The sequence below is a fragment of the Mercenaria mercenaria genome, unplaced genomic scaffold, assembly GCF_021730395.1.
Source record: "Mercenaria mercenaria strain notata unplaced genomic scaffold, MADL_Memer_1 contig_2174, whole genome shotgun sequence".
Taxonomy (NCBI): Eukaryota; Metazoa; Mollusca; class Bivalvia; order Venerida; family Veneridae; genus Mercenaria; species Mercenaria mercenaria.
Genome location: NW_026460215.1, coordinates 2,250 through 14,325, shown reverse-complemented (window position 1 = coordinate 14,325; position 12,076 = coordinate 2,250). Strand labels below are relative to the sequence as shown.

General features: G+C 36.6%; 1 protein-coding gene across 1 annotated transcript in view; it reads left to right on the top strand.

Moving 5' to 3' along the window:
• The window catches only part of LOC128552223 (probable serine/threonine-protein kinase roco6), a gene marked incomplete at its 5' end in the record, with an annotated part of 34,209 nt that extends 22,627 nt beyond the window's left edge, over positions 1–11,582 (top strand). The window contains 3 exons of the mRNA XM_053533251.1: positions 1,220–1,341; positions 10,483–10,646; positions 10,974–11,582. Coding sequence (XP_053389226.1) covers positions 1,220–1,341; positions 10,483–10,646; positions 10,974–11,092 — 405 coding nt within the window. The remainder of the gene's footprint in view (positions 1–1,219; positions 1,342–10,482; positions 10,647–10,973) is intronic.
• Positions 11,583–12,076: the final 494 nt, after the last annotated feature.

Below are 12,076 nucleotides of genomic sequence, written 5' to 3'. Positions count from 1 at the left end.
AAGCTTGTTAACACTCTAGAGATCACAATTTTGGCCCAATCTTATTGAAAATTGGTCAGAATGTTACCCTCGATAAAATCTTGGACGAATTCAGCATTGGGTCACCTGGGGTCAAAAACTAGGTCACCAGGTCAAATCAAAGGAAAAGCTTGTTAACACTCTAGAGGTCACAATTTTGGCCCAATCTTAATGAAACTTGGTCAGAATGTTACTCTCAATAAAATCTTAGATGAGTTTGATATTGGGTCATCTGGGATCAAAAACTAGGTCACCAGATTAAATCACAGGAAAAGCTTGTTAACACTCTAGAGGTCACAATTTTGGCCCAATCTTAACGAAACTTGGTCAGAATGTTACCCTCAATAAAGTCTTGGACGAGTACGATATTGGGTCATCTGGGTTTAAAAACTAGGTCACCAGGTCAAATCGAAGGAAAAGCTTGTTAACACTCTAGAGGTCACAATTTTGGCCCAATCTTAATAAAACTTGGTCAGAATGTTACCCTCAATAAAATCTTGGATGAGTTTGATACTGGATCATCTGGGATCAAAAACTAGGTCACCAGGTCAAATCAAAGGTAAAGCTTGTTAACACTGTAGAGGTTACATGTATGAATGTATCTTCATGAATCTTGATCAGAATGTTAATCTTGATAGTCTCAAGGTCCAGTTTGAATCTGGGTCATGTAGGATCAAAAACTAGGTCACCAGGTAAAATCAGAGGAAAAGCTAGTTAACACTGTAGAGGCCACTTTTATGACCATTTCTTAATGAAACTTGGTCAGAATGTTGATCTTAATGATCTATAGGTGAGGTTAAAATCTGGGTTAGGTATGGTTAAAAACTAGGTCACTAGGTCAAATCAAAGGAAAAGCTTGTTAACACTCTAGAGGCCACATTTATGACTGTATCTTCATGAAACTTGGTCAGAATTTTAATCTTGATGATCTTTAGATCAAGTTCGAATCTGGGTCATGTTGGGCCAAAAACTAGGTCAACAGGTCAGATCGAAGGAAATGCTAGTTAACTCTTTAGATACCACATTTATGACCATATCTTAATGAAACTTGGTCAGAATGTTAATCTTGATGATCTTTAGGTCAATAGGTCAGGTGAGCGATACAGGGCCTTCATGGCCCTCTTGTTTTGTATTGTGATTTCATGTCGCACATTGGCCCCATTGTAGTATGTTTGATTATATGTATTTTTTTTTCTTTTAGATATTAAATAAAGAGGTGGACTTCTCAAAGTGCAACGAAGAATCACTTTTCAAACTAGATGAAAAAGAGGTGGATGTGTTCTTGAGATTTTATCATGAAGTTGGGAGTATTATATACTTCAAGTAAGGCTTTATTCAACTGTGTTGGCTATATTTTGATTTGTTGCGAGCTATATTTTTCTTTGTTGCGTGCTATGTTTCCAGAGGTACTTCCTGCAGATTGTATTAATGAACACAACAATAGTCTTTAAGTGCTGTATTACAGCCGTAAAAAGTGGTTGTTCCTAATCCCCGTAACATACCCGTATCTCACACCCATATTCGGAAACAATTGGTTTTGTACGGAAAATGGCGAAAACGTACGGAAACCGCAGTCTGTTTTTTGTCGAGCCCGCTTGCGGAAGCGAAGACATAGTTTTCCAAATAACTGTTCGGTGTATGTGCGAGTATGCGTTCGAGCATGCGTGCGCCCCTCCGTGCCAGCGTCCGTCCGGATTTGTTTGCCCGGACCATAACTTTGACACGCATGGAGCAATCTTGTTTATGTTTGGCATGAATGTTAACCTCAATGAGACGGAGTGTCCTGCGCAAACATCAGGTTCCTATCTTAAAGGTCAATGTCACAGTTGGAGGTCAGACGTCATGTCAGATCTTGTCCGGCCCATAACATTGACATAATATTCAAATCCGAACGACTTAGATACTGTCGAACTTTACTATTTAATAAAGTTTGTAGCGAAGAGTCTGTGATTGTCATCAAGGACACAAATGCTTTTGCCTTACTTTAAGTCTGAAAAAAAAATACATACTAGTCTAAAGGTGGTAAAATCGCAAGGATGAGAACCATCTAAAAATAATCACGTTACTGGGGACAAGTTCTTGAGGAATCTTGTTTATATTTAGCATAAATTTTTAACTCGATGAGACGGAGTGTCGTGTGCAAACCCCAGTTTTCTATCTCAAAGGTCAATGTCACAGTTAGGGGTCAAAGGTCATTTTATAGCTTGTCCTGGTCATAACTTTGGTAAGTATGAAGCAATCTTTTTTTTCGTTAATGTTCACCTCTTTGAGACTGAGTGTCATGCACATCCCTCGGGTCCCTTTCTCAAAGGTCAGGGCCACACTTGGGGGTCAAAGATCATTTTTATAATATATTTCAGGAGGGACAATCAAAATCCCCTTGATCAAAATCCCCTCCACTGAAAAATAAAAGCGTGTTAGAAAATCCCGTTCACACTTTTAAAGGGGGTATCAAAATCCCCTCAGTTTCAAGACAGAGATATTTGAAATGGGCTATGATACTTAAGAAATAATAAATATGTCCCTTTATTTTATCAGTTAATAAAATATGGGCAGGAGTTCGCATGCGTAGTAATTAAATCACGAGTGCGTAGCACGAGTGATTTAATATTCACATCCGAACGACTTAGATACTGTCGAACTTTACTATTTAATAAAAGTCGTAGCGAAGAGTCTGTGATTGTCGTCAAGGACACAAAGGCTTTTGCCTTACTTTAGGTCTGAAAAAAAATACATACTAGTCTAAAGGAGGTCAAATCAGAAGGGTGAGAACCATCTGAGAATAATCATGTTACTTGGGACACGTTCTTACTTGAGGAATCCTTAAAGGTATACGTGCGCGTTCTTTGCGAATATTTTAGACATCTTGCTAGAAACGGAAATGTAATAGAAATAAAATTACACTAAGTCACAGCATTTTAATTTTGATCTCAGGAAAAATCTCTCGAAAATGGCTTTCTCGCCATCGTGGTTTTAACTTAAAATGGGGCAAGCTATCTGTACATATTTTTTTTACTTTATATAGAAAGTATAGACAACAGGATTAAGTACATGCATGCCTTTTTCTGTCTAAAACATTTTGACCACAGTGCAACCGAATTTCTTCCTTTAAATCAATAGTAATACACGGGGTTCCATCAGAAGAATGAATAACTACATAACAAAAACAGCAATAAATTGCTGTTTAGACTAGAACGTTATCAGGAGATAATACTTATCGCAGTTTCTGATAGATAAATTAAATAAATAAAGGTACCTTTCCCGTGGAATTTGATGAAAACGAATACAGAAGAAGAATCCGAAGCTCCTGAATTACTGCATTTTGCAGCCGCTGATCCTTTGGCTCCTAGAAAAGACAATTTGCTTACCAAAACCACTCAATTTGATCCGAGATCATGCGTTACTGATATGATCCGGTTTTTCCAAGTAACGATTGGACGCGGTGTTTGATGACACTGCAACATACGCACCAGAACATTGTGGCATATAAACACGTAAATAATATAATTTATTTAATGTCAAAATAAAATCTAGTTGACATTTGTGGTGCCTACAACTCAGAAATTGTAAACTACGTACACGACCAGATATAGATGCTGAAACTTACCGGTACATGTACATGTATCGTGTAGACTGTCTGAAACATTTTCTTACGGTAAAAATATAAACAAATTCATTAGTTAGGAATTGTTTGTTTCAGAAAATTTGATGTACTTTTTATAACTACTTCTAAGAACTAACAAAGTCGAGTATATTGTCGGCATACAACGGAAAGCAGAGTAGAATCTCACAGTCGTGTTACAAGGCTTACCGTAGGGTGGAGTGGAACAGCTGTATTTTTTGTCGTAGAATTATATATAGGCGATTCCGCTATATGTTTATATAGCAACTGCTACGGATCGTGTTAGAATTGATGTTAACGAATATCTTTAACTGTTTGACACGTCTGTAGACATGATAATTTTCCCCCTTTTGTGAGAAGAAAAAGTCAAAGTATACAGACCCCTTGACTTTGAAGTAGTGTTAACTATTTAAAGTGTTGCTAATTGGTTGGCATACTTTAATTGCAATTTAATGCCATCTATGAATTATCAGTATAGGTTAAACACATGATAGATTTTTATGCCCCCGAAGGGAGGCATATAGTTTTTGAACCGTCTGTCGGTCTGTCGGTCTGTCAGTCTGTCCGCAATTTTCGTGTCCGGTCCATATCTTTGTCATCTATGGATGGATTTTCAAATAACTTGGCATGAATGTGTACCACAGTAAGACGACGCGTCGCGCGCAAGACCGAGGTCCGTAGCTCAAAGGTCAAGGTCACACTTAGACATTAAAGGATAGTGCATTGATGGGCGTGTCCGGTCCATATCTTTTTCATCGATGGATGGATTTTCAAATAACTTGGCATGAATGTGTACCACAGTAAGACGACGTGTCGTGCGCAAGACCCAGGTCCGTAGCTCAAAGGTCAAGGTCACACTTAGACGTTAAAGGATAGTGCATTGATGGGCGTGTCCGGTCAATATCTTTGTCATCGATGGATGGATTTTCAAATAACTTGGCCTGAATGTGTACCACAGTAAGACGACGCGTCACACGCAAGACTCGGGTCCGTAGCTCAAAGGTCAAGGTCACACTTAGACGTTAAAGGTCATTTTTCATGATAGTGCATTTATGGGCATGTCCGGTCCATATCTTTGTCATTCATGCATGGATTTTAAAATAACTATGCATGAATGTGTGACACAGTAAGACGACGTGTCGCGCGCAAGACCCAGCTCCGTAGGTCAAAGGTCCTAAACTCTAACATCGGCCATAACTATTCATTCTAAGTGCCATCGGGGGCATGTGTCATCCTATGGAGACAGCTCTTGTTTACCTATATATTGGCAGTTTCATGTTTTGATAATCATCATTTACACAATTTGCCATGTGGTAATAGTGTTTAGTTGGTACTTGTTTATGAATTAATATTGATATTTATTTGATTTGGAAATTGCTACTCTGATAATAACTTTAATGATAAGATAAGAGGAATGTATTATTCAGTTTGTTTAACATATTTCACTTCTACCATTTCAGTTTTTCCGGTTTTTAGCTCCAAATTCCATTTTGTTGAATTTTAGATATCAAATAGGTGTGTTATACTACGTATCTTTAATATAATACTTAAAGTTAGTCCATTGATTATTATCACTTTATGAAAAATAGGAACCACACAATTCTTCAAATATTAACTTAAAAGTTATCCTTTCTGATATTTTTTTCAGTAAAGGGGATTTTAATCAAGGAGATAGCCCTGACATTTTCCTGAAGGGGGTTATGATACCTCTGCTATTTTCACAGAGGGGATTTTGATACCACCCCCCCCCCACCCCCACCCCCACCCGCAAAATTATGAAGGGAATTTTGTAACATCCTACGTTTTTTCAGTGAAGGGGATTTTGATCAAGGGGATTTTGATATACAAATGTACACTCTATTTCAAGCATCTTTTGGACTCGAAAATTCTAATTAAAGTTTTACATGCAAGTTACTATCCCCAAAACTGATGTAAATATTGAATTGAAACTTCACAGGTGTCTTCGGGGTCATAAATGTAGGTGATAGTCTCAAGGTATATAACTCTGACATGCATTTTGGCCAAATTATACCCCCATTTGGACTTAGAAAATCCAGGCGAAAGTTTTGCACGCCGGTTCATATAGCTATTACTTAAAGGCATATAACTCTGAAACTCATTTTTCTTCTCTATGGCAATTACCAACTTCACAGGGTCAAGTTCCATAACTCTGATATGCATTTTAGGCAAATTATGTCCCCTTTGGACTTAGAAAATCCTGGTTATATGTTGCATGCAAGTAACTATTTCCAAATCAAATGCAGATATTGAATTGAAACTTTACCTATGTCTTCAAGGTTATAAAACTAGGTTATTTCATCAAATCCCATAACTCTGACATGTATTTTATCCAAATTATGTCCCCTGTGAACTTAAAACTTCTGGTTAAAGTTTTGCATGTCCAAAACTAATGCAGATACTGTATTGAAACTCTATAGATGTTCTAACATTTACGGTAATATTCCTGCTTTTGGGACAACAATTTGAATAGTCGAGCATTTGCTATCTTACGGACAGCTCTTGTTTCTTTTTCTAGATCAATTACCAACCTAACTGGGTCAAGTCCCGTAACTCTGATATGTATTTTGGGCAAATTATGTCCCCTTCAGGACTTAGAAAATCCTTGTTAGAGTTTTACGTGCAAGTTACTATCTCCAAAACTAATGCAGATATTGAATTGAAACTTCACATGTGTCTTCGGAGTTATAAAAGCAGGTGACAGCATCAAGTCCCATAACTCTGACATGCATTTTGGCAAAATTCTGCCCAGTTTTGGACTAAGAATATCCTTGTTAAAGTTTTGCGTGCAAGTACATATAGCTATTACTTAAAGAACTTACTTTTTCTTTTTCCAGGTCATTTCTTACCTCACTAGGTAAAGTCCCGTAACTCTGACTTGTATATTGGGCAAAGTATGCCCCTTTGGGACTTCCTGTTGTTTAAATCCTTTATTTTGATTTAATTTAATTATTTAAATCCTGTTTTGCATGCAAGTTTCTGTCACCAAAGCTAAAATGCAGATATTGAATTAAAACTTCACATGTATCTTTGGTGTCATAAAACTAGGTGATAGCATCAAGTCCTGTAAGTCTGACATGCATTTTAGCCAAATTATGCCCCCTTTTGAACGATTTTGTCCCCTCTCTATCACAACAACACTTAAAGCGGAAATCGACGTAGCCGTCTGGTAGCAGCGTTATTGGATTATTGGTTTAATTGATTTTTATGCTTCCCGCAGGGCGCGCATATAGTTTCCGCTTTGCCCGTCTGTCCGCTCGTCCGTTAGTCCGTCCGTCACACTTTAGTCTGGAATATAACTTGAAAAGTATTAATGGTATTTGATTGAAACTTCAAATAATCATAGAGACTATTGAGACATAGTGCAGTGTCAAGGAACCTTAACTCTACCTTACCTACTTTTTTTAGCCCACCTGAGCACGAAGTGCTCAAAGGTGAGCTTTAGTGATCGCCCTGTGTCCGTCGTCTGTCGTCGTACGTCCGTCCGTCCGTCGTCAACAATTTGACTGTTAGCACTCTAGAGGTCTCATTTTTGGCCCAATCTTAATGAAAATTGGTCAGAATGTTAGCCTAAATAAAATCTTTGAAGAATTCGATATTGGGTCATCTGGGGTCAAAAACTAAGTCACCAGGTCAAATCAAAGGAAAAGCTTGTTAACACTCTAGAGGACACATTTTTTGCCCAATCTTAATGAAACTTTGTCAGAATGTTGCCCTCAATAAAATCTTTGACGAAAACAACATTGGGTCATCTGGGGTCAAAAACTAGGTCACCAGGTCAAATCAAAGGAAAAGCTTGTTAACACTCTAGAGGTCACAATTTTGGCCCAATCTTAATGAAACTTGGTCAGAATGTTATCCTCAATAAAGTCTTGGACGAGTTCGATATTGGGTCATCAGGGGTCAAAAACTAGGTCACCAGGTCAAATTAAAGGAAAAGCTTGTTAACACTGTAGAGGCCGCATTTATGACTGTATCTTCATGAAACTTGGTCAGAATGTTAATATTGATGATCTTAAAATCCAGTTTGAATTTGGGACGTGTAGGGTTAAAAACTAGGTCACCAGGTCAAATCAAAGGAAAAGCTAGTTAACACTTTAGAGGCCACATTTATGACCATGTCAGAATGTTAATCTTGATGATCTTTAGGTCAAGCTTAAATCTGGGTCAGGTGGGGTCAAAACCTAGGTCACTAGGTCATATCAAAGGAAAAGCTTGTTAACACTCTAGAGGCCACATTTATGACTGTATCTTCATGAAACTATGATGATCTTTAGGTCAAGTTCGAATCTGGCTCATGTCGGGTCAAAAACTAGGTCACGGGGTCAAATCAAAGGAATAGCTAGTTAACACTTTAGAGGCCACATTTATGACCATATCTTAATGAAACTTGGCCAGAATGTTAATCTTGATGATCTTTATGTCAATAGGTCAGGTGAGCGATACAGGGCCTTCATGGCCCTCTTGTTTAATTATCTCCCTTTATTATACAAAATAAGGCTAGTCCAGAGCATTACTTGAAAAGTATTAATGGCATTTCATTGAAACTTCAAAAAATGATAGAAGCCATTGACTGAAAGTGCAATGTCATAGAACCATAACTCTACTTTACCTAGTTTTTATACGCCCGTTCAAAAAACGGGACGTATTATGGGAACGCCCCTTGCGGGCGGGCGGCGTCCACAGACTTTGTCCGGAGCATATCTTCTTCATGCATTGAGGGATTTTGATGAAACTTGGCACAGTTGTTCACCATCATGAGACGGAGTGTCTTTCGCAAGAACCAGGTCCCTGGGTCTAAGGTCAAGGTCACACTGAGGTTAAAGGTCAAATTCAAGAATGACTGTCCGGAGCATATCTTCCTCATGCATGGAGGGATTTTGATTTAAATTGGCACAATTGTTCACCATCATGAGACGGAGTGTCATGCGCAAGAACCAGGTCCCTAGATCTAAGGTCAAGGTCACACTTAGAGGTAAAAGGATACAAGAATGAAAACTTTGTCCGGAGCATTTCTTCTTCATGCATGGAGGGATTTTGATATAACTTGGCACAAATGTTCACCACCACGAGGTGGAGTGTCTTGCGCAAGAACCAGGTCCCCAGGTCTAAGGTCAAGGTCACACTTAGAGGCCAAAAGTCAGGTACAAGAATGACTTTGTCCGAAGCATTTCTTCTTCATGCATGGAGGGATTTTGATGTAACTTGGCACAATTGTACACCATCATGAGACGAAGTGTCATGCGCAGGTCCCTTCTTTAGAATTTCTTCCCTTTGTTGTTACTATAAATAGCTTGTATTGTAACTTTTTCATTACTAGTCGTAGGGAAAAATCGAGACCACTTTTCTGTAGTACAACATGCATGTTACATCCAATTCTGAAGTGTATTTTGACCAATCTCTACCTTGTAAGGATTTTTGTGTGGACTTAAAAAAATTTGGGGGGGGGATTTTTTTTTTTTTTTTAAGATTAACTTCCCTTAGTTGTTACTATAAATAACTTATATTGTAACTTTTCTATGATTGACCGTAGGGAAAAACCAAGACCACTTTTCTGTGGTACAACATAGATGCTACTTTCAAATTTTAGGTGTATTTTAAGGTATCTCTACCTGGTAAGGAGTTTTATGTGGATTTAGGAAAACAAAAGAATTACAATAATTACTACCACAAAATTAAAATTCCATTTGCAAATACAGGTGCTAGTGTAAAGAAATTTGCTGTGACGGGCGTATATTGTGACATTCTGGCACTCTTGTTGAATTATATCCCTTTATTTTACAAAATAAGGCTTGTCCGGAGCATTACTTGAAAAGTATTAATGGCATTTCATTGACACTTTTCAAAATGATAGAGGCAATTGACGGAAAGTGCAGTGTTAAAAAAACATAACTCTACCTTACATAGTTTTTGAATTATCTCCCTTTATTATACAAAATAAGAAGATAAGGCTTGTCCGGAGCATAACTTGAAAAGTATTAATGGCATTTCATTGAAACTTCACATGATAGAGGTAAAAATTACACATACGCTTAAGCATATATATAAGAATAAGAGTTGATGTATTTGAATTAATCGCCGATTCTGTTTGTTGCTGTTAGAAATTTAATTTCAGGCAGAGTCTCCAAAAACAATTCCTCATGGGCATACCTCCAGCTTTAAATGTACTCTATGGGAATTCCCATGTATTTTTACGATATAATCATTTTTGTTTTGCGTATACTTCATTCCGTATTATCGTTTACTGTAAACATTGAAGAAAGTTATCAATCTTTGATGTCATCAATATTTTTAAAAGTATCATGTTTGGAAATTATTTCTAGCACATAAAAGAATTAACTTTATGTTTTAGTTAATTAAAATGTACAAAAGGTGAAAAGGACTACGTTCACGAAACTATCTAATTTACTCTAACTAAACCCGAGTCATGTGACGAAGCGTATTGGGTTTTAGCACTATCTGTTCCTTAATGTCACATTCAATATATATCAAAATTATTCAAATATATCCATGTCAGAAAAAACGTCATTACTGATTTAGCTTTACTTTTTGAAGAATATGGACGACTACTAGAATACTTTTAAATGTGTACTGAGAAAAATATTCAGATTTTATTGTCAGAACAATAGTTGTCTAGAGGGCTATTATTAGTTATTTATTGATAAATCATAGCTTTTCATTTTATAACTTGTTCATTGCATGTTATTGGTAATTTACCGACATAAATTAGAAGTGTTCTATAAATTCCATTTGTTTAAATATACATATTATATTTAGGTATACGTTTGTCATACTTGTTTAAGGATGAGAATGTTTTATTGCAGTGAAAACACTTTGAAAGACTATGTTCTGCTAGAGCCTCAATGGTTGATTGATGCCTTCAAAAAATTAATTACAGCAGAACAGTTTATGCGAAATACCGATCAAAAAAAATTCATAAGATGGAAGAAGTTTGCTAAAACAGCAATACTGGAAAAAGACTTAATTGGTATAACTGGGAATTTTTTTTACAGTAGAATAAAACATGAAGCCCCTTAGACACTATTGCGATAGCAGTATTCAATACAATTGATATAAACGAATATTTCACTGTTATTGCTAGATTATTTAATTGAACCATCTTTCTTGATTTAGTTAATAATGCTTCTTGTAAACAGGTTTTTATGCTCTTTCCACTGTAGAAGCGTGTAATGCAAGACTCAGTTTATATAATGTAAGCAAAATAAAAATTCTATGATAACGCATTACTGGCTGGTAGATTCGAAGAGTATTTGTTCTAAATAGAAATTATAAGTTTAAAACATTGTATTCATAGACATGTGTTGGAAAGATATGGTGATGTCAGATCGAACACTATTGTTAGAATATATGGAAAAGCTTGGATTGATCGTCAAAGACAGAAAGGTAAATAGAATTTTTGTTTTCTCTACATAGATATATATTTTAATAGAATATTTGCTGAAAACAGTTTTCTTGGAATCCTACAGTCCTAGACTGACGATTTTGTAAATTTTGGTTTTAAATGGCATAAAAACGCTTGTGAACACTCTAAGAGGCCACAGTTGTGACCCATTATTTATTAAACTTTGCCAGAATGTTTGCCTTGATGATCTCTAAATTAATTTGGAAACTGGGTCATGTGGGGTCAAAAACTAGGTCAGTAGGCCAGATCAAAGGAAAAGCTTGTGAACACTATAGGCCACAGTTGTTACCCAATATTTATAGAACTTTGTCTTGATGATGTCTAGGTCAAGTTCGAAAGTGGGTCATGTGGTGTCAAAAACTAGGTCAGTAGGCCAGATCAAAGGAAAAGCTTGTGAACACTCTACAGGCCACAGTTGTGACTCAATCTTTATGAAACTTGGTCAAATATTTGTCTTGATGATCTATAGGTCAAGTTTGAATCTGGGTCATGTGGGGTCAAAAACTAGGTCACCTGGTCAAATCAAAGAAAAAGTTAGTGAACACTCTAGAGGTCGCAGTTGTGACCCAGTCTTTATGAAACTTAATCTCTAGGTCAAATTCGAAACTGGGTCATGTGGGGCCAAAAACTAGGTCAGTAGGCCAGATCAACTCTAGTGAGTGATATAGGGCCATCATAGCCCTCTTGTTTTGAATTTAGCAGTTTAAAAATAATTCATTTTTCTTTTAAATAGGTATTACACATATATGTTTTGTGACTATTATTAAGAAAATACACATACAACATAGAAATTCATGAAATATTAGCGCATCAAAATATTTGTTTTACTTTGCCTTCGTTTACGTATAAATATGGCCTTGTTTATACCTCTAGGCAATTATACCTCTTTTAAAAGCCAACATATTCTCTTTATAATTTTGTCCTCGTTAGCAGACTTATTGATATCATTCATTGTAAAGACATTTACATAAACATAGTTCAGAAAGGCCTATTTT